At 34.1% G+C, this 27,132-nt stretch overlaps 6 protein-coding genes across 11 annotated transcripts in view; 5 read left to right on the forward strand and 1 right to left on the reverse strand.

Annotated features, from left to right (window-relative positions):
* The window catches only part of LOC123012178 (protein prickle), a 147,750-nt gene that overhangs the window by 8,037 nt on the left and 112,581 nt on the right, over positions 1-27,132 (reverse strand). For all 6 annotated transcript variants that reach the window (XM_044410027.1, XM_044410028.1, XM_044410026.1 and 3 more), the window contains one exon: positions 1,580-1,838. In XM_044410027.1, coding sequence (XP_044265962.1) covers positions 1,580-1,801 — 222 coding nt within the window. In that variant the 5' untranslated portion in view covers positions 1,802-1,838. The remainder of the gene's footprint in view (positions 1-1,579; positions 1,839-27,132) is intronic.
* Positions 4,823-7,286, forward strand: LOC123012184 (neprilysin-2-like). Its single transcript, XM_044410033.1, has 9 exons — positions 4,823-4,969; positions 5,016-5,155; positions 5,202-5,632; positions 5,691-5,843; positions 5,889-6,091; positions 6,136-6,273; positions 6,329-6,500; positions 6,548-6,719; positions 6,774-7,286. The coding sequence occupies exons 1-9, from the start codon at positions 4,893-4,895 to the stop codon at positions 7,115-7,117; spliced, it is 1,830 nt and encodes a 609-aa protein (XP_044265968.1). The 5' UTR covers positions 4,823-4,892; the 3' UTR covers positions 7,118-7,286.
* On the forward strand, positions 8,015-10,520 carry LOC123012180 (neprilysin-2-like). The gene is made up of 9 exons (XM_044410030.1): positions 8,015-8,153; positions 8,201-8,655; positions 8,704-8,856; positions 8,902-9,122; positions 9,167-9,325; positions 9,378-9,624; positions 9,667-9,835; positions 9,883-10,121; positions 10,166-10,520. Exons 1-9 carry the CDS (start codon positions 8,036-8,038, stop codon positions 10,484-10,486), a joined length of 2,082 nt encoding a protein of 693 aa, XP_044265965.1. The 5' UTR covers positions 8,015-8,035; the 3' UTR covers positions 10,487-10,520.
* Positions 13,168-15,497, forward strand: LOC123012183 (neprilysin-2-like). Its single transcript, XM_044410032.1, has 8 exons — positions 13,168-13,186; positions 13,235-13,365; positions 13,415-13,893; positions 13,944-14,060; positions 14,107-14,306; positions 14,356-14,891; positions 14,937-15,148; positions 15,197-15,497. The coding sequence occupies exons 1-8, from the start codon at positions 13,176-13,178 to the stop codon at positions 15,458-15,460; spliced, it is 1,950 nt and encodes a 649-aa protein (XP_044265967.1). The 5' UTR covers positions 13,168-13,175; the 3' UTR covers positions 15,461-15,497.
* Positions 15,555-18,069, forward strand: LOC123012182 (endothelin-converting enzyme homolog). The gene is made up of 9 exons (XM_044410031.1): positions 15,555-15,678; positions 15,725-16,167; positions 16,211-16,366; positions 16,416-16,636; positions 16,800-16,961; positions 17,008-17,254; positions 17,306-17,474; positions 17,522-17,727; positions 17,779-18,069. The coding sequence occupies exons 1-9, from the start codon at positions 15,570-15,572 to the stop codon at positions 18,067-18,069; spliced, it is 2,004 nt and encodes a 667-aa protein (XP_044265966.1). The 5' UTR covers positions 15,555-15,569.
* LOC123012179 (neprilysin-2-like) lies at positions 18,064-21,192 on the forward strand. The gene is made up of 8 exons (XM_044410029.1): positions 18,064-18,894; positions 18,938-19,090; positions 19,152-19,357; positions 19,410-19,571; positions 19,617-19,860; positions 19,908-20,082; positions 20,132-20,361; positions 20,558-21,192. The coding sequence occupies exons 1-8, from the start codon at positions 18,205-18,207 to the stop codon at positions 20,888-20,890; spliced, it is 2,193 nt and encodes a 730-aa protein (XP_044265964.1). The 5' UTR covers positions 18,064-18,204; the 3' UTR covers positions 20,891-21,192.

Consider the following 27,132-nt stretch of genomic DNA (forward strand, 5'->3'; position numbering starts at 1 on the left):
CAGTGATTTAGATGAAAATTGTGTTATAAATTTGAAGTAATTTTGGTGGATGCGCTGGGCCAATAAAAATTTTAATTGTCACCTGTTTTGTATTTTAGCAACACAAACAAAAATTAATGACCAATCAAACGCAATTTACGACAACAATAATCCATAATTTATGACTTCCAGATAATGCAAATTGACCACTGAAACTGATAAACATTAAATTCACAAACAGCGTTAATTATAACCGATTAAAACAGCCACATACTGATTTATTATCAAATTATTTCAAAAAGTTACTCGTCACAAAAATTTATCAAAAATCGATTTCGGTTTGTTTGCGTGACTACAATCTGAACTGAAATAGTGTTACAGCCCCCGTGTTCAGCAACGTCTTAATCAACTCAGACAAACCTGGGTGTAAACGTATCTCGTCAGAAAAGTCACTTAATTAGTGATCTCGTTACTTTTCCTATGCAGTGACGTCACGCGTTCGGCATCTACCATTAGAGCGAATTAGTGTTGAAGTTGGGTTTAATGGCTAGGAAACACGAGCAATTTTAATGACGGACAGATCAGCGAACGAAATTAAATTAGATGGTAGTTGGCTATCGGGCTTTTTCTGTTCGGTTGATGCTAATTCGATCTGAGAATGCCTAATTTGAATAAGAGCACACCGGAACGTTTCCTGGTGATATCGACGGACCACACTGACTCGAGTTGAAGAATTTTTTAGCGAGTGAGGTACTCACGATTCCAATTTACATCGCTGTTCTCTTATTATGCTCAAATAATTGTTATAATATGCATTTACATTAAATGGAAGCACGATTTGTGGCTAGCGCTTCTGAACGCGGAAAGCGCTGCAATCTGTACACGTCACGGATGAACTCGATGCAAAAATTCAACAAAAATAACAAAACGGGAGAGTAACAAGAGTAAAGTAATTTTGAAGGAATTTTTAGCTCGTTGACAGCAAAAAATATAACGATTCTGCTGTTACACACCAAGATATAGTTATTTACAGCTTCTCTAAATCTACGCAATTTCTCATACATATGTAGTTTATCTAATAAATTTCTATGATAAAAATAAATTTTACGAATGTTTATGTTAAAAAATATTAGTATACACATTTCAGTTTTGTTTTACTTTTGAATGTGAAATCAATGTTCTTTCAAGCCTGATTTCATTAAATCCTCCTTGGCGTAAAATACGCCACTACATAAAACAATAAAAATCCGAAATAAATAACCCTCGCGCTACTCTTTTATTCTTTTGTAAACCGAACTGAAATAAATTCAAGCTGCCACCGCTACAAACTCCTTCGTTTCATATTGACATACGACTTCCATTCCTCGCCGTTCCACAATACCATTCCCAATGATTTATCCGTTCATATTTCATAATTAAACCACGAAAAAGCGTAAGCACATCGAGCAAACTTTCCTCGCAAGTCGCGCTCTTTGTCAATACTGACGATTGGCAGCAAACATGACAACTGGCGGCATATTTGCATACAGAATTAGCCGCCTAACTCGTTGCACCTTGTACAAGCAAGACGTCGAATTGTTACTAGATTGTTTTTACTCACTTGATCTGGTCGAAGTCCGGGCGGGACCCAGGTGTACTCCTCCAAAGCACACCCGGAGTCATCGTCGCTTTGCGAGTGACGTTGCGGGTCGCCTGTTGATGGCGCGAATGGCGAACCTTTGCCCAAAAAACGATCAGCCGGATCTAAGGAAGGTAATTTGCCTCCGGGCGAAGGAAGAGCAGGTGGGGAAATTGAAGCGTTCATGCCTTCATTCGACGACATGGAATTGTCCGGCCAAGGGCAGTTGCGGCACACCGATCTGGAACAAAAGGCAAAATAATTTAAGACAAAGTTGGCAATTTTATACTGGAAATTGCATATGACTGCAACAGTAGTATTTTTGTATATGGCAAATTGCTTGAAATTTTTTTACATGTATAACTAAAATACTAAAGATATAAAAAGGGTATATTTAAGGTAAAACGTTATTTCTTAAATAGTTGCAACAAGATTGTGTAAACTTTTTGTATTACTTTTTGATTTATTACTACGAGTTGTGGCAGAGTAATGTTTGTTAATACGATTAATAATTAATAAATTCAGTTTTTTTAACTTTATTGGAGTTTAAAAAATTGCAACATTGTTAAAATAAAAAAATAATCCTATGCCATTTACGACGTTTAATCATCTTTAAATTCTTCCCTTTCAGTTATTTTACTGTAGTGTTCCGTTGCAATATAGAATCTCCGGATTTCTGAGGAGCCAATTTTGATTTTTTGGTAACTCTAGGAGTTTTCGGGTTGTCGTTGCTACGTTTTCTTGTTTTTTTCATAGACTTAAGCGTGACTTTTTCCTTCTTTGAAGACACATTGAGCTCTTTACCAATTTTTTCTTTACGTCTTACGTTTTTCATTGTTTCCACTTTTACAGGAGTTGAATAAAAATCCGGATCTGTTGAAATGTTGGAACTATTCAGAATTATTGAATTTTCTAAGAAACAGCTGGTTAAATTTTGTTTAATTAAGTACTTTTCGACTATGTTTTTTGGTAGACGATTCAGCTTAACGTAAATTTCTTTAACTGTGTCCACTGAATGCAAACTCTCCTCAAAAATTGTTGTAAGGCAATCTCTGATCGATGCATCAGAATTCTCGCCTAGGCTACTTTCCTGTTGCAAATCTCGCATGTTGTGGGGCTCAATATCCAAATCTTGTATGTTGAGAGGTTCAATATGCATATAGCGCCTTACAACTTTCTGAAGTTTGTTGTATGGTTGTTGATTGTGAATTGAAGGTTCAGTTCTGACACTGTCTGTCACATATGATCGTCTTTTTACACTTATGGGCCCATTCCAAATTGGAGTGCTAGAAGTTTGAAGTGCATTTTTTGAATCATCATACAATTGGCTTAAAACAAGCGCACTTCTCTCTAACAAGTCGCTCAGATCGCTAATTTTTTGTCTCCAGTACTCGTATCGAGAACGATATTGTTTATTTTTTCGTGTTAGCTCCGTTAAATCTTGCTTGAGTTCAAGTTGTTTCCGTTGTAAAGCATCAAAAGTCTCGTTTGTGTTATCTGAAATATCGTTGTGTGTATTTAAATAATCTTGGTGGGAAGCCTCCATCGATATCATGAGCTTATAGGTATGACAAGCTTGATGACGCTATGATGAAAATGTGTTGTTCCAGAAGTCTACCTCGATAAAATTGTCTTGCTCTAATGAGGAAACTATCTTATTGCTTAAATTTCTGGCATTTGTTAATTATGTCAGCAGTCGTCTGAACGGTCTGAACTAATTTTTTGTCTAATAAAACCATGCTATGGTTTCTTAGATTAGTGAATTCAGTCTATCTATTTAATTTAGCGTCCAAACACCAGAGGCGCTCGCATCAAAATTTTAAAATTTTAGCGGTTGGCTGTGACACCTCTGATGGAAAAAATTAAATTTTGACGGTGACATCGTTCAAAGTGCTTATGTGTAGTTATGATTTTTAGATTTTTATTCAATTATTGTGTACAGATGTGTGGCTGTGTGTACAAGTAAAGGAAGTTTTACTAACACAATTTGTGAATTTTGTTGATGAAAATGTGGACATTGATGGGAAAAATATGAAGATTTGTTCCGGCCGACACCCTTTTGTGACAAGAACTCAACAACTCAGACTGTTTATGCTTCCTTCTCGAACATAATTGTTCTAATATACTTAATCCATATAATTATGAAACCACCTATGTTAACTAATTTGATTCAATATCTTTAATAAATCACTTTAAAAAAATAAACTTATATTTTCTTTGTTTAATTTCTAATAAGATGCCAGTAGCACTTATCTCCCTGTACTAAATACTCAATTAACATTATTTTTACCATTTCAAAAAGGCACATTTTGCTCTATAGTTCAGCGTCCAAACTACAGAGGCGCTGCTGAATACGAGTTCAAAAGGTTGTACATGAGTACGCCATCTATAGACCCTATTCATCTATGAATAAAACCGTTGTTCTTGATCACCTAGTAACGCATATGTATCGGGTGTTCGGTAAAATACGTTTAAAAACGCGACAATTTTTTTTTCTGATTTTAGTCATGTCCTGTCATGACAAATTATATGTCAAATTAAATAATAATAATAATAATAGTATAAGAATAATAGTAAACTTTATTGTAAATACATAAAATACATTTACAAAATGAGCAACTATCTTCCACTGCCCCTAAAATAATAATAAAAAATTGCACACTAAGCTGTATTTTCAACTTTTTTATTTTAAAAAAAAATCCTACTTCATTGATAAATGATTTTAAAATTTACGAAAAAAATTAAAAAATAGGTAAGTACATATTACAACAACATATTTTTGTTAAAGCTTCCAAAAACATATCCACACCTCTTATTAGCAAAAATTTCTGGAAAATAGTGAGCTTGAAGTTTCAATTACCATGCCACCATAGTAACCAGGTTGTTCTTTTCACTGTACTTTAGAAACTAGGACCCAAAATAACCATACTATTTTGTTGAGTCTGAAAAAAAAACATTTTGGGGACTAAAATAGCTAAAATTTTTTGGGAGCGTATTCAAAAAAAAAAGCAACAAAAAAAGCAGACTTCAACTTCTTATTTTTTTGATAGAAGCTAATACAATTTGTTCAAAGTGTTTCCAATGAAGGAAGCCTCCTCGAAGCCGTCACTCAGCTTTAAGTAAATCCAGTGCGTAAAACATTCATGAAATATGCATTTAATGGTCAACATCCGCTACCTCAGCGTCGTTATTTCGCGTGGAATTTTCAAAGTGTCGTAAACCGACACTGTAAACAGAAAATATTAATAGATGACACAATTCGAATGTGACCTTCGGATAATTTGGGTGCGCGAAAATGCTGGAACAAATCCAACCTGGTTTTCAGCCGTTCTATATAAAAAACGAACGAAATTACGACGAAATGACCGAAAGGTAAACACAATGTGCGTGTTTCTGGTATTATCTGCACTTATTTCAGCCCTGGAGAAGGTGAGAAAGCACCGCAAGATTGTTGGACTTTGATGACAACAGCTGAAAAAGTTTTACTCTTTTTACTCATCTTAGCACTGGTTGGATTTGTCGCATTGGCGAGCTTTATCATAGTGCACTTTCTTAGTGGTAAGTCTTTCAAAATTTCAATACGACACTCACTAAAAGATTATAGAGGAAGTTTGTGAAAGTGAAGAATGCATTTCTGCGTCGTTCAAGCTTTTGAAAAGTATAGATCTTAGTGAAGACCCCTGCAATAATTTCGAAAAATTCCTTTGTGGTAACTACATTCCAATCAGTGACGAGAAAAAAACCAACCTGGTCACTTCTCCTTTAAGTGACAAAGATAACGGACCAATTACAACAGTTAAAAGTTTTTATCAAAGTTGCATAAACAGTTCTGCCATTGAAGACGATAATGAAAATACCCTTGCTACAACAATTTCCCATATTGGTGGATGGCCTATCTTGCTGGGCCAAACCTGGGCTGAAGACTCATTCAACTGGCAAAAATTCATGGTAAAAGTGCGCCCATTGGGTCTTAAATCTGACTGGTTATTACATTTTGACTACTATGAGGACGAAAGTGGCACAAATCAATTATTGGTAATTGAATATTTTTTTAATGAATTTTCCTCGTCACTGGATCACTGTAAACTTTCAGTTAAGGCCGCCACAAATCAAAGCAAGGTCTTATCAATTCAAGACTGAATTTTACCAAGAATGTATTATAAATCTCGCCGATAAGTTTGACGCCGATGATTTGGTATTAAATCAGCTCAAGCATATGATCGAATTTGAAGACAAATTATTGCAGGTAAATAAAAAAAAATAGGAAATAAGTTGCTAACTGACGTTGTAGATAAGTTATTTAGACCAAGATGAAAACTTCACCAAAGTTTCAGTCGGAAGACTGAATGAAATATGGCCGGAAAATTCACTTGTTGAAATCTTCAACGACTTGGCTCGCGGTTATTCGGTTTTTGTTAATTCGACTCCAATTTATTTGGCGTCAGAGAACTACCTTTACGAATTACACCAACTACTATCTTCAACACCAAAAAGGTAAAAAATAATATGAAAACATGTGACACAAAATGAGATTTTAGAACGCAAGCTAATTATTTTGTTTGGAGTATTATTGAGACGTTTTTACCTTTTTCGTCCGAGGAAATTCGGAAAATTTATAGCAAGTATTTGAAGATGGAAAACAGGGAAGACCATTGTCATAGTGAGACAATTAAGAGGTAAAAAATATTGCAAGTATTAATTAAAATTATAAAAGTTATTTTATTTTTTAAGATTTTACAGTATTATAAAAAGTGAAGAAGTGAGTAAATACAAACATGCACAAACTGTACCATTACTTAACTTAATTACAAATCTGGTTTATGAAAGCTATAACGGGACTGATAATTCCGAAATTAGTGTCATAATTGAGGGTCCTGAAGGAGAAAATTCGGGAGTCACCGATGTAAAATTCCAAAAGTTGTCAAACTTTGTTCTTATCTTTAATTCCAGGTAACTTTTACCACTGATAAATTACCCAAAATGATAACTGAAGTCCAATTTCGTATCGACAATGAATTTTATAAATGTTTACATAAAAAACCCTCGTTTTGTGTCAGAGAAAATTATTATGAACAGTCACAAGCACTTGAACCCTTGTTTGAAACTTCTAACAACATTTTTTGTAAATATTTCATTGTTTTTTTTGTTATCCTAATTTTGAAGTATTTGGTTCCAGATGTTCCCTACAGCCTAGTTTATAGTGATTGGTTCAAAATAAATCAACCAAATTATATAAACTTTGCCAAAATAGGTCGAATAATCGGTGATAAAATTCTGGAAGCTGTAGAAGACGAAACTAACACGACTCTTTCCGAATCTGGAGTAAATCTGGCTTATGAGGGCTATAGAAAATGGTTTCAAAAAAACGGAATGGAGCCAAAGTTACCAGCTTTGAATTTTACAATAAAACAATTATTTTGGTTGTATTCGGGTTTAGGATATTGCTCAGTAGAAGAATCGGATAAAATCCAAGAAGTCGTCAATTCGATGTATTTTAAAGAAGATTTCCATTGCATTTAAAATGTTTAGGTGAATGTTCATGATATAAAGTATTTGGGTCGAGTGGAAGAAAGTGGAGTGAATGAATCAAGTAAAAAGTTTCATTTATTTTTCTATGAGTTGTAATCAAACACAATATTTTGTTATTACTTAGGTATTTATTGTTAATAAATAACATTTCTGAAATGTTTTGAGTGTTTATTTATTTTTAATATAATTTAAATTAATGATATAAAAAATAATTTAAATCATTAGATCTAATGAGACAACATTCTTACTTTACATTTAAATGTTAATTTAATTAGATCATTAACTTGATTGACCAACTAACAACATAATTTTGCAGTTATTAAATTTACAAGTATATCGAGAAACGCCGGTAAATAAAATATAGCGGAAATGATAAAAAAAAAGCTTTATTGAAGTGACAATTATTATCTTGGCTGCTAATTTATTTAGGTCAACAATAGAGACAATAAACTGCATCTGCAAATAGAACAAGATGACACTATTTTAATTATAATTCAATTCTCATTTAGTAACGTCACAACTTTTTCTAATTTAATTAATTATCTGGTGATCTTGTAACAAAATTAAGTTTCAACAGTAATGAGTAATGAGATAAGTGATGATAATTTTTGGATAATTTTAACTAGACGTACGAATCTTTGTTGCTATATTTATATTATTTATAATTTGCTAATTGCTACTAGTAATTTATGACTATAATTCTGATGCTATTTGAATTTTTTTCTCATTCATATGGCTGACAGGACTGTTTAAAAAATAATCTCCTTTATATCTGACCTATACACTTTACAAATTGTCGGATTAATATAATTATTTTTTTCATCCTACGCACATGTGCATGGTAAAATAACGAAAAGTATCACTCAATGAGTTGTAACAGTTGTATCTGTGAAGACACCGAACATAAAAATGGTTACAGTATGTTACAAACAAAAAAGTACTTTAATCAAGTGCCTAATTTTCTTAGTGTCCGTTCTTATTATGATTTTAGTAGGATTAGCTATAGTTTTAGTAAAGCGAAGTGACGGTAAGTCTTTGATAAACTCTTCAATAACTAATCTTTAAACTGAATAGATAACCACGTTTGCAAGTCGGAGCATTGTATCAAACTTTCGGCTGAAGTTTTACGATCTTTGGATCCGTCCAGACAACCGTGTGATGATTTCTATGCTTTCGTATGTGGAAAAAATCGTAAAGAAATTCCTCCAGTGTCCACGAAAGAAGTGTTGAATTTAATGGTGGGGGAAATGGCCCAAACCAACGACTCTAAACCCTTCATTATGGAAAAATCGTTTTATTTAGCTTGTAGTAACTTAGCTGGGATTGAATTAGACGACGACGAGATGCTGCTAGACCAATTTTTTAGTTTGGGAGATTGGCCGGTCTTGCGTGGGTCTAACTGGGATGGCTCACATTTCGAATGGACGGAAATTGTCAAAAAGAGCCGCAGATTAGGGATGAAAATCGACTGGTTTATAGATTTTAGTATTTATGAGGATGTTAACGACACGAGAATCAATGTTTTGAAGGTGAGGGAAACGAAATAAAAAAAAGATCGTGATGTATTTGGTTATTAGATCGATATACCAGCTTTGGCGCCTCTGAAAGAAACAGAAATTTTTCCAAGACAGAAATTGCTAACCAAAATTGCTGTTACTTTGGGAGCTCCTGAGAAACTTGCGCATTATGAAACAGGCAGGACCATCGAATTTGAAAAAGAATTGAGAATTGTGAGAAATAAATTCGAGATTTTAAGATAAAGTGATTTTTTTTAGCTTGCAGACGTATACAGAAGAAGGAAAACACATTTGAACGCGATTACACTACCGAAAATCACAATAAGCGAAGTTCAGAAGCTTTGTCCACACATTTCTTGGCTAGATTTAATTAATGCTGTAACAGGTCTTACCATGTTGGAAACCGACGTAGTAATTTTTGACGAAATGCTTGACTATATCAAGGATTTGAACAAATTGATTTACGGCACTCCAAAGAGGTACAATTTGGAAGAAAAAACTTAAAAAGAAATTAAAATTTTAGAATTGTTGCTGACTACATGTTGTGGAAAGTCATTGAAGAAAACTGGCAATTTCTCACTCAACCAGTTCGTCAAAAATTCGAAGAATACTACGAAGAACATTACCAGACCCAACCGGAATTTAACCGTCAAAAATTTTGCATAAACGCCAGTAGAAAACAGTGAGTCGTCTCAATTAACCCTTAATTAACCTCACCAAGTGTTAAAATTCAGGTTTCCATTGATTGCCGAGTCGGAATATATTCGTCGTCATGTGACCCTCCAAAAAAGGCAATTAGTGAAAGAAATGTTAATTAATATTCAACGCAACTACCGGCGATTATTAAATTCCGCCACATGGATGAACAGAAAACGGAGAGAATTAGCGTTGAGGAAATTAGACGAATTGAAATTTTTAATCGGAGGACCGCGAGAGGTTTTCGACGAATTTGGATTCGCTGAGGATCTAGGTCTGTATGAGGTATAGAATGATTTCGCAACTGTGTCTTCAACAAATTGATAGTTTGTTTTTAAATCAACCAATATCATCGATATGCTGAACCAAAGAAAACTCCGGTTTTACGACCACTATTTCAGTTCGGTTAATAAGGCCGTTACTAACCGGACGCTGAAATTCTACGAAAAAGTTATTAATTTAAATAGATTTACGGTAATAAATGACGACACACTAGGTGAGTATTAACGGATTTCATTTAGCGTTGCTAAATTGTACCCTTAGTAATACCCGTGATGTTATTAAAAGACAACTTTTACGGTCCAAAACTTCCAAATAATTTCAATTACGCCACATTAGGGAAGACCGTAGCCCACAAAATATTCGAACATATCTTCGAACGAAATAATGTGACCATTATTGACGAGGAGACTCAAAATTATAACACGTGGTGGATTTCGGATGGGTTTGATCAAGCTGTGAAATGCTTGATTCATGAAGCTTCCGATTTTCACAATCCGGAAGTAAGTATATCGAGTTTTTAACTCTAAATAATAGTGTTTTGCAGTTAAAACGCCAGAAAAAAATGCGTGAATTATTGCCACACTTTGTCTCAACTGAAATCGCGTACGAGTCGTTCAAGGAACTGCTGACATATCGACAAGATTCCCCACAATCCAAGCTGCAATCTTTACAGTACACTCCCGAACAATTATTCTGGATACACACGAGTAAATTACACTGTAACAAAATTTACTCCAAGTACGACCGAGACTATTCACGTTTTAAAATTATCGCTCCGTTGAGGAATTCTCGTAATTTTGCTCGAGACTACAATTGCCAGATGGGCTCTAAAATGTATTCTAAGACAACGTGTCGGATTTTGTAACACTTGTGATAATAAAATTGTGTTATTTTTTCAATGATTCGCGTTTGAATTTTCCCATACGAATTAAACTTCATCCTCATTTATCAAAATTAAAAAATCCTTCAAACTACAACCGGCAATTAGTTGACTTAACGTTCGTGAAAAATACAGACATGAATCCAACGTAAGTAGATCCAAATCACGATTTAATTAAAAACTAATCTCAAAAACAGAAACTACGAAGATGAAAGGAAGCTCCACGGCTGTAAGAAAAATAAAATGGCGACTTGTTTCGCCATCACTATTACCACATTAATTTTTACAGTTTTTTTCAGTGCTTTTGGATATTTCGGATGTGAGTAGCGTCTGACACAATCACAAATAATTTTCCTCAAGTTTCAGAAATTAGGATTTATTGCAACGCTCCGGAATGTATCAATGCTTCTGCAGAACTGTCCGAAATCATCGACGACTCAATCGATCCATGTACAGATTTTTACAGTTTTGTATGTGGCAAATTGGTCAAAAACCACAAATCACAAAGCAATTCTATGAAACGGGAATATGAAAAAATTCAGCAAACGCTCGACGATTTGATAGCCGAAACCGAAACTCCGGACGACTCTCAGGAAATCCGGATGCAGAAACAGTACTTCCAGGCGTGCTTAAACACCACAAGCATTGATTCGAATAAAGAAGTCACCTTAATTCGTGAATTAAACTCAGTGGGCGGATGGCCGTTCCTTCAGAACAGTCGATGGATAGAAAAAGAGTTCGACTGGATTAAATTTATGATCAGAGCCAGAAAACTGAGACTACCTTTCGAGTGGTTTCTAAGTGTGGGCCTTCATTTCGATAGAGGCCAATATCAGCTGAAGGTAAATTTATTTTTAGCATTTTTTTAGAATTTAAATACTAAAAATCCAGCTATCACATCCTATCGATTGTGGTCAAAACATCAACGACGATTATTTTACAATGCAAAGAAAAATCCTAGAACAGTTACGAAAACCAGGAATTGACGCCATTGTCGAATTTTCACAACTGGAAAACTTTGAAAAAAAATTAAATTCCATTTGTGTAAACATGACCGATGATGATATTTCCGTTCGGAGAGCTTCGAATTTATGGTTAGACGGCATTGGACCAATTTCAAATTTTTTGACTTCTGTAACTGGTCTAAGAGGGTGGAAATCAAACTCGTGGGTGGCTTACAATCACAACTACCTCTTCGAATTAAATCATTTATTAAAACTTTTTTCAAAAAAGTAAATTTTCGCTTTTCAAAAAAACAGACAATCAAAATCAAATTTTAGGACCCAAGCTTTGTTTATTTTGTGGAAGATAATTCATTTCTATGCCCCTTATTTATCGAAACCAATTCGAGAAAAGTATTTTAATTATATGGAAGTTATGATGCAGAGAAATATCAGTCGAGAAGAATTTTGCCTTGAAGACACTAAAGAAAAGTTAGTAAATTATTCCCAAGGCAGTTTTCATAACATTTCTCACAAATTGTAGATTCAAATACGTTTCTGAAATTAAATACTTGACAGAAATATTTGATCCTGAGACACGAGAAGAGGGAAAAGGGTTTGTTTCGTCAATTATAAATAAAGTAACTGACAAAATTGAAAATGATACAATAAGAAGATTGCATTCGGAATGTTATAGTGATTTAGAGGAAGTTGTAGTCGGACCGGAAGAAATATTTGATGATACATTTATTGAAGAATATTTACAAATTGGTCAAGTAAAATCACCCATTAAAGCTATAATTTTCATTAATTTAAGTTCTCTTTATGCACAGCTACATTTCTTCACTGATAACATTATTCTAATGTTGAATACGTGGTCTCAGAGAATTTTTGAAAAGAAAATGAGTATGATTGGAAAGCCCTTCTTGTCATTAGATTCAATATTTGCAAGCGATGGGGAGTATAGTGTGACACTAGATGAGCTATTATGTAAGTTTAATAACAATTTTGGTAAAAAACATCTTTTTCTTGTAGCTGTACCCTCCTTGACATTTTACACCTTTTTTAATACTGATGCACAAAAATATCTGGAATATGGCAGTCTGGGAACAACTATTGGAACAGAAATTGTGCGACTAGAACATTACCTTAATAGTGCAAACCATTCGTATCACCAGAAACTTGAAACCAATAAAAACTGTATGATTCAAAATATTAAAAACTTTAATGTAAATTTTCTACTATTGAATTTGCAATTTTCTAAAAAAAAATTTGCAGAGACGTCTTAATGCATCAATAATTTATGAAAGAAATTTCGAAGCTTGGCTAGGTCAAGAATTATCTTATCAAGCCTACCAAAAATATACAGAAGATGAGGAAGCAGAAGCACCCCTCCCGGATTTGCCCTATACTCCCAACCAACTTTTCTGGATAAAATCAAGCCTGACGTGGTGTCAAACCGCTGTCCTTTCTCCCGAAAATTCTTTTAGAACGTTTCAAATATTGCGAATCAAAGTCACTGAATCTGTGAAACATTCCGAATTTTTTGGAAAAGATTTCAATTGTCCCACAGACTCGCCCATGAATCCAAAAAACAAGTGTCAATTATTTTAATATCCTCATTATTGTTAATGGCCTTGTTTAATAAAAGTTGACACAATTATTTTGTGTTTTTATTTAATTACCCTTGCATTTAGTTGATGAAATTGTTTGCATAATATTTAGTTGCGAAAATGGGAGGAAAGTAAGTGAATGTTTTTTTGAGAGTGTGGTTAAATGGGAATTTTTGTAGTCAATACTATGTAAGTGAGAAGCCAAAAAATAGAAAAAAATGGACGCGATTGGAATTGATTTTGACTTTGATGGTCATAAGCTTGGCAATTTATGTTTTTTATTTGAGGAGTTATAGTCAAAATGTTGAAGGTAACAAAATTTTGGAAAAAAAAGGTTTACATCAATCTTGGGATTACAGAATTGCCGAACTATTGTGAAGATATTTCTTGTTATAAAACCGTTACAGAACTTTATGAATTTATCGACTCATCCGTCGATCCTTGTGAGGATTTTCATCAGTTTTCGTGTGGCAACTTTTTAGAAACAGTCCATAAAAAAGAAATAACATCTCAAATAGAGCAAGAACAAACAAGATTAGAAAACGAATTAAATGCCATGATTGTTGGACCAATTTTGAGTAAAAATTCTCGACCAATTCAGATCCAAAAAATGTTTTTCCAATCTTGTCTCAAATTGGAAGACATTGAAGCAAATAAAAATGAGAAATTTTTATTTTTGATCAAAGACATCGGAGGATGGCCTCTTCTTGAAGGCAAAAAATGGAACGAATCAAATTTCGATTGGAAAAAAATTGTGATAAAATGTAGAAAGCTGGGACTTCCGTTTGAGTGGTTTTTAGAGTTTGGTATTTATGAAGAAGATCGAGATTATCTTAAAGTCAGTATTTTTTATTTACAAAAATTTAGGAGAGACTAATTTTTTTGTAGATTACATATCCGATTCATATAAACCGTACACACAATGTAGACAAAATTATTGTCAATTTAGTTGGAAAAAAAGCAAATATAAAAGACGTAATAGATTTTGAGCGACGATTACTGAATGTAAGATTTCTTCTTTTGTTGTTAATTTTTTTAAGAGAAATTCCAGATCTCACGTCCTGAAACACCTGAAATAATTATAAGAACAATCTCAGAATTGCAAAAAATACATCCGCCATTGGACTGGTTAAACTTCCTCAATAATATAACGGAAGAAAGTTACGAGTTTACGGAAGAAACTGAAATTGCCTCTAATATAGATGATTACATTTTAAGATTGCACATGCTATTAACATCGACTCCAAAGAGGTATAATTGTTATATCACAAATTTGTAGATATAACAGCGAAAATTGTAGCACTCAGGCTAACTATATCGTTTGGAAAATTCTAGAGTATTTTGCCCCCTACATACAGAGCGGTGTCGATAAAAATTTAGACAGATTCGAGTTTTGTAAAGAAGCAACAAAAGAAATGTTCCCTGAATTATCTTCCATTGAATACATCCGAAAATATCCAACTTCTAAAATTAGAAATTCAGTAAAAGAAATTGCCATTTTGGTAAAAGAAGAATTTATTCATCGAACTGAAGATGCCACGTGGTGGAATGAAACAGAAAAACAGATGTATTTGGATTGGTTTAAAAATTCTGGCTTGGTAATAGGAAGCCGGATTGAAAATTTTGACGATGATTTTTTAGACGACCAATATCTACACTTAAAAGATATGATTTTTGAGAAAAATTCAGATATCATCGAAGTCTTAACTGCAAAATCTCGATCATACTTTAATTCTATTTTTAGCAAAATAAATAAAACTAGTTTTATCCCAGAAGAAACTTTTGCAGATTTAATGAAAGTCGATGTGTTTTTTGACCAAAATAAAAACAAAATGAGTAAGTATCAAATTTTGTAAGTTAATTTTTTAGATAGTTAAATAGTTCTGCCACCTCCTGCTCTACATGGGTTTCATTTGGACCACTCCGGTCCACATTTCATCAACTTTGCAAGTTTTGGCGTTTCGTTGGCAAAAGTGTATGTAAACACACTTCGTATTTTAACCCAAAATAAAGGAAACTCGACTGACGTTGCGTTTCAAACCAGCGATAAATGCCTGGAAGCCGACTATTTAAATTTGGGTGAAAAAAATGATGTAAATTACAAAAACAGGTTTCGTGTTTTGTAAAAAATAAAACTTCAGTTTCCTCCGGAGCTAATTTCTGATATTTTGGGCCGCGATATATCTTACAAAGCTTATCAAAAATGGATCGCGACCCACGTCGACGAATCCCAACTACCACTCTTACCCTACACACCAAACCAGTTGTTTTGGATCAAGTCGAGTTTAATTAACTGCCAACTAATCGATTCGACTTTAAACCATATCTCGATCAGACATTCGCGTCATTTCGGCAAAGATTTTTCATGCGATAATAGCCCGATGAATCCTCAAGAAAAATGTTAAAATGCTTAGTTAATGCTGACCTTCTAATAAAACCTAATAAAAGTAGTTCAGTTGTTTTCTTATTACCTACACCCAAGCTTAATTTGGAAACGGCCACAACAGCGTAACGATGGAATGCTGGGCCCAGCGATCGCGCTTAGAGAAAAAAAGTTGTGTGACTCTAATTCTAGTGTTGACTGTTACAATAACGTTAATTACTCTAATTTTACTAGTGACGGGTAAGTTGATTTAACTTTGTGCTAATTGTGAACCGACCGATTCCAGAACCACAATTTTGCATGACCTTGTCCTGCATTGAAAGCTCCAAAATTATAAATAAAATGGTCAATCCGAGAAAAAATCCGTGTGAGGATTTTCAGGCATATGTTTGCGGAAAATCTCAATCACCCAGAGATGACAGCCAAAGAATCCTCAAAGAGATACTCTCAGAAGGCGACAAAGTCAATGACACAACATCCTTGAAGCTGCAAAAGCAATTCTATCACTCTTGCAACGATTTAAAGACCATAGATATGGATAACGATACAACTTTTGCGAACTTAATTGCAAAATTAGGAGGATGGCCGGTTGTTAGTGGCAATAATTGGAACGAGAGTGCTTTCGATTTTGCCGAATTTATGGTGAATTTGCGAGAATTGGGGTTCCAATATGACTGGTTTTTGGACATTTCTGTCTACTCCAATCTGGGAGAAAATATTATTCTTGAGGTAAATTTTTTACTTGTTAAAATTTTTATTCATTTTTTCTAAGATTAACGTGCCCGACAATGTAAATAAAATTGAAGAAAAGGATGAGAAGAGTTATGCTGACTTATTGGTAGACGTAGCTGTGGCCTTTGGGGCCCACGAAAGTGTGGCGAAATCTCAAATTCCAGAAGTTATCTATTTAGAGAAAAAATTGGCAAATGTGGGTTAAGAAAATTTTTAATAGGCAATAAATTTAACCAAAATTGTAGCTAGTGGATGAAATTCAAACTGAAAATGAGGAATTAGCGAAACAAAAATCGTTTCATTTGTTGACTGTTACCGAAGTCCAACAAAAATGGCAAAAATTGAACTGGTTGGAATTTTTAAATCACATAACTCAAAAGAAGCTGTCAGATACGCAATTAGTGGCGTTTTATGTTGAGAATTATATGCCAAAACTTGACAAGTTGTTGAAACACACCACAAAAAGGTATTAATGATGTCTGAATGAGATCAATAAAAATATCAATTTATATTAATCATTAGCTCTTTAAAGCACCCAATAAAACCAAAAATTCATATTTTCAACCATTAGTTTGCCACAAAACACAGAAAACTACCTAAGATTCTAAAAACATAGCATATTTTTTCAGAACACAGGTTAACTATGTCATCTGGAAATTAATCGAAACCTTCTCTCCTTACTTGTCAAAGACAATCCGCGACTTGATGCAAAACTATTCGATAAAAGCAAACGAAACTGAAGCGTGGTACCAAGACCGGAGTACTTTCTGTTTTGAAGAATCCAAGAGTTTGTAAAAAAATTCGCACAAAATTATCTCCAAAGTCAATTTTTTCCAGTTTTCAGTACAGTCTCGAAGCCGAATTTGTGCGTCGATATGTCACTATAACTAAAAGAAGAAACGTCGAAGAGTTAATTGAGAGGGTACTAACCCATCTCGAAGAGCATTTCCGTGATTCCAAATGGTTGAATTTTGAGACACGAAGAGCGGCTATTTACAAAATACAAAATATAAGTTACATTATTGGAGGTCCGGAGGAAATGTACTATTTGAAACAGTTTGAAAAGGATTTTGGTATAGGAGAGGTAATGTTTTTTTTTTTAATTGTGCCTTGTACTAACTAAATTTTGATGCAGGTAGAATTCAATTCGTCGAATATAATTTACATAAATATTAAGCTTTTTGAAAAGGGACTCGACTTGTTATTTAATAAGAAATACAAAGATACGAATTATCTCAAATACATGTTTTACGAATTAGTACCGACGAAAGAAATTCGATTTATGCAACGATTTAACTTGATTTGTAGGTAATTAATTTATTTTAATCCTTAATGAAGTATTATTTTCCAGGGGTACCAGCTGGGTCCCTCCATGGTTACCTGTATGACGATACTAGACCCAATTATCTCAATTATGGTACCTTAGGTACCACCATTGCCCAGCAACTAATCGAGGCAATGTATTTCTCAATTTTGAAAAATGTGTCTGAAGATACCTACACAAATTTCAAAAATATGACTCAGTGTTTGCCTCGATGTGGATTAGATTCCGAGCTAGTATGTACTATTCTATTAAATGGCCTTCAAGTACTATTTATTGAATTGCAGATAGATTGTAATGAGAGTTTGGTAACAATTATGGCAAATTATCTCGCTGTTGATATATCATACTTGGCTTATAAAAGATGGGAGAAGCAGAATTTCGTCGAAAAGAACCTCCACGGTTTACATTTTAGCGGCGATCAATTATTTTGGTTGGCTTATGGTACATCGATGTGTCACGAAATAAATTCAGCTGACATGATCCAGTCGTCGAGAATCGTTGGACCGCTTCGCAATTCGCTCTATTTTAGTAAAGTTTTCAAATGCGATCAACGGAATAAGTGCCTGATACTGTAATAGCTTTAAATGGATTAAATTAGAATTAATTAAAAACGTACTAACGATCATTTCCATTATAACATATTAATTCCTAGAATTAGTTCGATGAGTCAGTACTGCGTCTACTTTTAAATCGTACTCAAGTGTGAAAAAATGAAGACTCAAAAGCAAAACTGCTGCGCGAAAAGGACGATCCTTGAAAAAATTCTAATAGTAGTTGTGGTGCTCTTAGTGTGTATTTTAATCGCATTGTTTTGTGTTTTCATTTTACATATTAAAAACGGTAAGAGACACTTTACTCGACCAGTGGTGCAAAACTTGTCATGCCCCACACCGAGTCCTCTCCGAGTCAAAAAAAACACTCCTTGCATGACCCAAAACTGCATCAAATCCACGTCACAAATAATTGATTTTATCGATCCTACTGTAAATCCGTGTGACAATTTTTACGATTTCGTGTGTGGCAATTTTCTTAATAAACCGAAAGTGTCCAACGAAATAACACCACTCAGTACCTTAGAGGCCATAACTTTACAACAACTTAATTCGTTGATCACGGAAGCCATCGATGGAACACTACCCAAATCATGGGCTTTGCAAAGAAAGTACTACAAAATGTGCATGAACACTAGTGCTATCGAAGAAAACAATAGTGAAACTTTCTTAGAAATGTTGAAATATCTGGGTGATTGGCCACTACTTCATGGGCGCTTCTGGGACGAAAGAAAATTTGATTGGTTGAGCTCGATGGTCTTGTGTCGAAAAGTTGGGTTCGCATTTGAGTATTTTCTGAAAATTGGAGCCAAAGATGCAGCGAATGAAACCGGAACTATAGTTTTATCGGTAGGTGAAAACTGTTTAGATTTTTTGATTCAGATATTTGTAGATAAATCCACCTGCTGTAACCGATTTGCCGTTCCATTTGAGAAATTTTTACGTCGAGCTCATGTCAAACATTTCGATAGAGTTGGGGGCGCCTCCGTATTTGGTTACGCATGAGGTTAACCGAGTCTTGCAATTTGAAGACGAAATCAAAGCGGTTAGAGAAAAAATCTAAAAGCTTCAATATATTTTTTTATTAAAAATTGTATGCAATTTAGGCAGTTGTGGACGAATTACAAAATGGCCAAGAAATAATTACAACGATTGAAAGTCTGGAAACCCAATTTCCTTCAATTCCTTGGGTCGATTTCCTCACTAATATTACAATGAATTCAAACAACATCAGCTCAAACTCTTGGATACATTTTCGCGCCGGTCGCTATTTGAGAAACTTACAAACTTTGCTGCACCGGACGCCAAAATCGTAAAATTTAATTAAACAAATTAACCCATAATAATTTGTGATTAATTTTCAGAATTCAAGCTAATTACATCGTGTGGAAAATCATTGAACACTTTCGCAATTATTTAAAAGAAAGCGTTCGCTCACTTTACGAATCATTTTTAATTCACCTCAACCCAAATTTAGCTTTTGTAAACAATCGACATTTGTACTGTTTACAGAAATCCAAATTCTAGTAAGTTTATAGGTCGCAATAAATTTTCTTGTAAACCTCTCAAAGTTTTCCTTCAGTTACTGAATTAGCTTACGTTCGGACATTTCTCCAGCGTCGATCGCGAGACAACATCAAAGACATGGCCACAAGAATAAAAAACCAACTCCAAAATAAAATCAGATCGAATGAGTGGCTTGATGAGAACTCTAAAAACTTTCTTGAAGACAAAGTCGCCCAAATTGAAAATATAATCGGAGCTTCTGACTACGCATTCGACCAAAACTTCGACCACATCGTCGAAATGGACGAGGTATTTAAAAACCTAAACACTAAGTCGCACTTAAATTATAATTATAGTTTGACCTCGAAACCGACAACATCATCGAAATGGCAGCTAAACTCCACGCGAAACGAGCCGACAACTACTTCAATATAATCAACCGAAAATCAAACGAAGTGGCCAGGGACGTGTTAGAAAAATCGCCTGTTTTATATATAAACGCATTCTATGCTGAAGATTTTAACGCAATGAGTGCGTTGTTTTGGAGGCTTCAATCGTGATCTGATTTTTTTGGTTTTAGTTGTACCGGCTTCGTTTTTGCAAGGTGTAATCTACGATCTTGACCGGCCCCAATACATGAATTACGGGGCTTTGGGAAGCGTTATCGGACACGAGTACACTCATAGCTTTACAACTTTTGCGGAAGAAAATCAAACAAAGACTGCGGAAAACGCAGACAAATACGAAGGGAAAATTAAATGTCTCTTGGAGGAGTACAAAGCGTATGGCAAGCATCTGAGCGAGTTTACGGTAATTTATCGCCCGGTAATGGGGTAATAATAAAAGACTCTTTAAGTGTAAACAAAAAATTGTTTATTTAGAAAATTTACACCAAATTATTACAGGAAGAACTTTAAATAAAACTTTATTTGTGTTTATTTTTGCACTGCGATGATGTTTTCCTGGGTTTGAGCGCATTAAATTACTGATGCAATTTTTTTTTCAGACAAATGCAAAATCGGCCCTGGAAGAGAACATCGCCGACTTAATCGGCCCCGACTTGGCTTACGAGGCCTACCAACAATGGAAACGTGAAAACGGTCCGGAGTCGACCCTCCCCAGCCTCAACTATACCCAAAACCAGCTTTTCTGGATAATGTCTGGAGCTTTCAAATGCTACCAACCCAAACGCGGATTTAAACTCAAATTCGATCAGCACCACGGCGTTCCATCATTCGCCGTCACTTTCAGTATGAGAAACTCTCCTTTTTTCGCCGCCGACTTCAACTGTCCTATCGGTTCCAACATGAACCCGAAGAATAAATGTCGAATCTTGTGAATAGATTGTTTTCGTGTGTGTTCACACATTCTCATTATTTAACGGGCAACGGTTAATTATAATGATATAAAGAAGAAAAAAGAGAGAATCGTTTTAAATTAATCTTCTTTTGACATGTGTAGTTTTGAAATAGTTTTAATATATTATGTTTTATTACTATTGTGACGAAGATTTAATTTTTGGGATTCATTCTAAAGCTTGCACTTACACTTTTTGATTTAATGAAACAAAAATTAAAGAAACGGAGTTAATTATCCTAATTAGGTTGTAATCTTGTGAGAATAGAAAATGATAATTCCCAACGTTGTTAAAATTGTTTTATAATTGTTTTAACATAATTCCAGTCCGAAAACTCAAAAGTGAACAATTTTACACTCCGAAGCATCAGAATTAGTCTCGGAATTTCTCTTTTCTCTCCGATTCAAGTCTCGAGATTCCCAAAACGTCGCCGCTGTATCAAACATGGAATGATTCATGTTTGTTAGTGGCCGTTTAGAACGTCCAGTAATTGAAATAGCATTCCACAGATGTGTCTTACCACTTGCGGACTTGTCGCATCTTTAAATGGAATCGGTTAATTAGAGGTGTAGCTTGCTCATAGAGGTCGCCGTTATTTTTATCATTCTTTCTGATACCTCAAGTGTTACTATTATGTAATAGACAACTGTTACGAAAAAGAAAACGCTAATTAATATACAAGCGGATCCTGTAATTTTATTAATTAGCAGATTCTCAAGATGCGGAAACGATTAACCCATCACCAAGGTTCGGTGGCACAAAGAATTTTTTTAAACAGGGGGATTCAAAGGCACGGAAATGTTGTAAACAGGTTTTGCTTTGTTCGAAGGAAAATTATTTCCAAAAGGTGTTATTAGAGGGCCATTTCGGGGATCCAAACTGAAGGGTCGTTGCTTTGAAAACTATTCTAATATATAAAATGTGTTCCAAATTATTGGGAACAGTCAAAGATATTTTTTTTTAAATAAACTATATTGCAGGATGCATGTTTATTTTATTTAAGTGATTGAGAGCCCTAATGCCTATAAAACACAAAGGTGCAATATCGATAGCCACACAGCTCATCCATATTCAAATATAATTTAAAATAAATGTAATCATAAAACGAAAATTAACAAGCTGGGAAATATTATCTAACATGTATTGCAAATAGAAACTATAAAATCCGAATTGATAATAAATTTCGTGCATGATTATATTTCAAATTTAATGTCATTTCATATTCGTATGATTTATGATAATAAAGAATATTGTTTATTATGTTTAAACTGGAGAGAGAAAAATTTGAAAACTCTTTAAAATTCAATAATCCTTGTACAAGAACACGTTTTTTTAATTAGTCGACACCCTTAAGAAGCCGAAAAATTTAATAACGACACGCTGACAAAACCAGTATTTCTCACACAACGTTCATAATTTACAACCAGAAACTGTAGGAAATTATTAATAATAAATACCAGTGGTAGGCTTAAAGCGGCGACACAAAAATGTGGACATATTAAAAATTCAACAACATAAATCTACCAACGCTGAAAAGCATCCTTAATTCGAAAAAACCCAATAAAAGCGTCACAACGAACCAATTTCTGAATCAAACAAAAATGTAGCAGTTAGTTTGATGTTATTTCCTTGTCGAAGACCATAAGTCACTCTGTTGGAGTCCAATCAAAAGTATTTTTTGACCGAGTTGAAATGAAATAACACACAATAAAATAATTGCTTTGTGCATGACACTGTCGATACAAAAACATCTTGCATATTGTAATGTCACGCATAGCAGGTTGTTGTACTGAAGAAAATAATTTCAGATCAAAATTTTGCTCTCTTGTCTATTATCAATCTATTTATGTTCTCTTGTACCAACACCGGTCCTCATCTATAAATCAAGTCCGTCAAGTAAAAAAAGCATCTCGCATGTTTACATGATTGTTATGTTAATGGCAGCAGAACGTTGCTTCGATTAAGTTAAAAATACACCTACATGCCATCGTCCATCCTTCCTCCATCCATACCTTAAGAAAGAGCAAGCCTCGAGACAATAACTACTCGACCTAAGACTAATAATAATAAAACGTAGTGGCTAACCACCTCGTACCCATACTTGACCCAGTGGCGTACCACACATTCCCTCTGGAACATTCTTAAAATATTCCTGCAGTTACGCCACTGAGTGATTGGTTTTGTAGTGGTCGAGCGCGATCGCCGCCAGGTATGCGTTCTTATGTTAATTTGTGATATCGAGGGGATACATATGCATAGTTAATGAGTGGTTGGGATTCGCCTTTTTTCTTTGGTGGCAATCATCTCCGAGTAAATTAGACAGGATATCGGGCTATTCAGATGGAAAGTAGATATGAAAGGCGAGGGAAATTTAATTTGAGACGTGGTGGTGTTCGAAAAGAAAATACACATTTCGGAATCAATGCGTTCGATTGGAACGCTCATTGCAATACATGTTAACGGTCTTTAAATAATAAGTGCTTTGCGCTGCAGCTCTTAATCAAACTTTTATGTGTGTCGTAAGATAAGCACCGATGTTTTATCGGTAGGCGATGCAAAGAGATGTGCTTCCTATGCAATAGACTGCGTTTTGAAACAAAGTTGTAATGCTAGGAAATGATTAATCTTATTGTAATAATTATTTATTAGATATATTTAACAATCTTAGCTATTTATAGCAAAATAAAGTGAAAAAACCTCCATATTTCCCCATACCCTCAAAAACCGGAAAGATATTTTGGGTGACAACCTAAGTGGATTAAAATCTGCATGTCAATAATACGTCTTAAATAATGAGAGTTATTTAAAAATATTTCCAATAACTAGTATAAAGGGTTTTCAGAAAATTTCATGTGATTTTAACATTAAGATAAGTGATTTTAACATAAAGAAAAAAATTAAAGCATAATAATAAATATGTACATAATTTCAAAATGTTTTCCACTAATCTTGACAGAAACAGTGTTTTTTAAAATCCACCCATTTGTTTAAAAATAAAAGTAAAAAACCCTTGCGCAAAGATGAACGGTCCTAGTCATCATATTGTACGAGTACGTTGATTTATTTTAATAAAAATTTCTCCTCGTCGTATTTTCCAACTTTCATACAATCTTGAGCCACAATTTCTATTAACGTCCATAATTCCGACTTTAAAATGTTCTAAAATCCGGAATTTATGAGTCATAAACGGCAGAATTTTATACTTCATTACATTAACTGCCAATGAATATTAAAAAAACACATCGCTTGCTTTGTTCTTTTATCTTTGCGTGATGCTACTTTTTAATTAGGCGTAAAAATTATGCAAATCGGAAATTTTTCCCGATCGATGTTTCGGGGCTTCGGGGCGTATAGTGGCAGTGGATAAGTTTGGTAGGTTCTAACCGCCACTTATCTAAATGGCCCCCATCCTCAGCTGAGACAAAGGCGCCCAAATCGACCGTGAATTCCTCTCGTCATTGCCGAGACGATTCCATCACGGAGATGCTTTTAACGTTACATTTCTAGTTTCATGGATGCTTAAAATGTTATCTATTGAGGAAAAAAAGAAAGAATTTAAGATTTCTTTGTCACGAAATAACGCCATTTGACACAGAAGGTATCGTGTGTCGCTAAGAATTTCGAAAATTTATAGCGGAAAAATGGTGGATTTTAATTGGTTACTGCTTTTGACAGAGAGATAATTTAGTTGAAGGAGTTAATCCGATTAAAGAATTCATCACGATTATAATTATATAACAATAAATAGTAATTTAACCACAGTTAGGACTGTGGTCCAGTTGACCATGAATGGGAAAAGCTGTCATAAAATAATAGATTTTTCAGCACTTCTCTCGTTTTCGTTCCAAACTGGTCGTTATCGCGACTTGTAATTTACCAGAAGTAAAAAAGTGCAGTCATCCATTATGATCCATAATAATTCATAGTAGCCGTAAAAAATTCAAGAGATCGTTCCCGTGGGCGAAATAATTAGAAGATATAATAATTCTTGGGTTTATCAGGAATGAATCATTTGATACCATCGTAAATTATTTTAAAATATCGGTCATTATAATAAACAACGTTACATTATCTCCATTTACGATCTTCAACTACTCACACAACTTCATCCCGATATTTAATTATCCCCAAATTAGCTAAATAATTGATCACAAGGTTTGGGAACTTTCGCCATTTCGGGTCAATGTTTGTGTGTTTGTCCATTTAAAAATTTTTCTTGAGTAAATAGAAACTTTTTCGGTCTGTTTACCGACTCGAGACGAATTTACATAAATTAAACGTGTGGTCGCACCTGCTATAACGACATTAATTGACAAATTATACGATGGGGTGTTCCTCGTAACAATAAGTGAAAAACTGGTCCGGTATTGAACCAGTCTGTAATTAAAATTGTGATTAGTTTGATTGCTTTGACATAACATGACTCCGGAGGCTGCGCTTGATTGATACCGGCCTGTTCTTCATGATTGACTATGAGGAAGTCGACTGAAGAAGACTTAACCATTTTTGTCGCTGTTTTGTTTTGCATTCTTGCACACATAATACAGAATCAGTGCTTGACTAATTCCCAAACACGGCACGATTGGAAATTCCTCGTTCGTTTATTCCACTATTGGATAATTAACGAATTATTAATGACGTCTCATTTATTAACGTGTCGTACGTGTAAAAATATTTTGAAGCAAAGTTCGAGGTTGCTACCAATAATGTATTCAAGAAGATAATTCGATGATTATCTCAAATGTTTGCTTGTCGAGAAAAAGATGAATGTTTTTCGAGATGATTTGAAGCAAATTATGCCGCGAGGAATCTGAGTTTTCGAAGTTTAGTCGACTGGAAAAAATTCAAGCCTGACAGAGCCCTCGGCTTGGCTCCGAAGAATAACGAAAATCATTACATATTTTAAAATCTTTAGATAATTTCATCAATAAAAGCAACTCTCCCACCATATTTCTAAGAGCAATACAATATAATGAAAAGCTGATTTGTTACAGAAAAATTATGCAAATGTAACGCTTGTTTCTAAAATTATTTATTATTTACTCAACTATGATTTAGTGTCCCATGCTAAGTATGGAATAAAACGACTGAGCGGCTACCTACAAACACTCCTACAAGAAGTAAATAATTAATTGAAGAAATGTTCAATAAATGCTAAAATAATGACGTTTACAGAGCGTATTTTTTTGATTATTGCTAATTATAAATATAAATATATTATGTGATTAGTAAACTTTTTAACGAATACAAAAAATGCGTTGCAAATAATAACTAAAATAAATTTGTCTATGTACACAAAATAATAGTTAATAACAGTTAGAGAAAATCTAGGAAAAAATATAAAAATTGCTTCAAAATTGTAATTTTTTGACAGATATAATTGCCGTTTGTAAGTGAGTTTAAATCGCCGTTCCACGTCCTCAAACAAAACTATATCTTGACACGAATATTTCTGCTCGTGGTTATGAAAATTGCATGGCTGTTCACACTTAAAATTACAAAATACGATGCGAATAACTACAATTTGAAAAAAAATTATTACCGACACCAGATATTGCCCACGATTATTTTAGAAAATAATGATGACAGGTGTCGGTTGAAACGACAAGTTTGTTTTAATTTTCTCCGGTTTTTAGTTCACTTCCCACACCTGAAATTTATGTAAAATAGAGAGAGTACTTTTGTAACAGTTTCGGGTTTGTTTTCTAACGTTTTTCAGGTGGCAATTAGGTATTGACATCATTAGTTGTAAACCAAATATGAGGAGCAGACTTTCAAAATGCAGTTTGTCCATTTTTTATAAATTGAGATAAAGGTGGCGTTGCAGGCTATATGCAATTGTCTTTTCAATGAACCTTTCCTGGAGGTTCAAATCGCGTTTTATCTTAAGTTAAAAAAATATTGAAAGTTGCCTGGACATTCAAACTGCATTTATCTCATGTGTTGATTCAAACAAAATGCGTTTTGTCCGTCAATTTTGGACTAAATGCAATTTGTTTCGCTACAACACTTAAAAAAAAATAACAGAAATAACCACTGCCAAAAGAATTCTTACTCAAAAGAAGTCACACCACCAACCAAGTAAAACCGATGAAGAAGACGATGAAGAATGCGCATGTGCAAATGAGGAAAAGGTGCAACATGAACAATTTTGTTTATTAATAGATATATAAATAACAAAATAAAGTTTTTTGCCTCTAAATAGCATTAAGTCCCTCTTTGAC

Source organism: Tribolium madens, unplaced genomic scaffold (genome assembly GCF_015345945.1).
Source record: "Tribolium madens isolate multiple individuals breed KSU strain unplaced genomic scaffold, Tmad_KSU_1.1 Scaffold_91;HRSCAF=231;Tcas5.2_LG7, whole genome shotgun sequence".
In the NCBI taxonomy this organism is placed as follows: Eukaryota; Metazoa; Arthropoda; class Insecta; order Coleoptera; family Tenebrionidae; genus Tribolium; species Tribolium madens.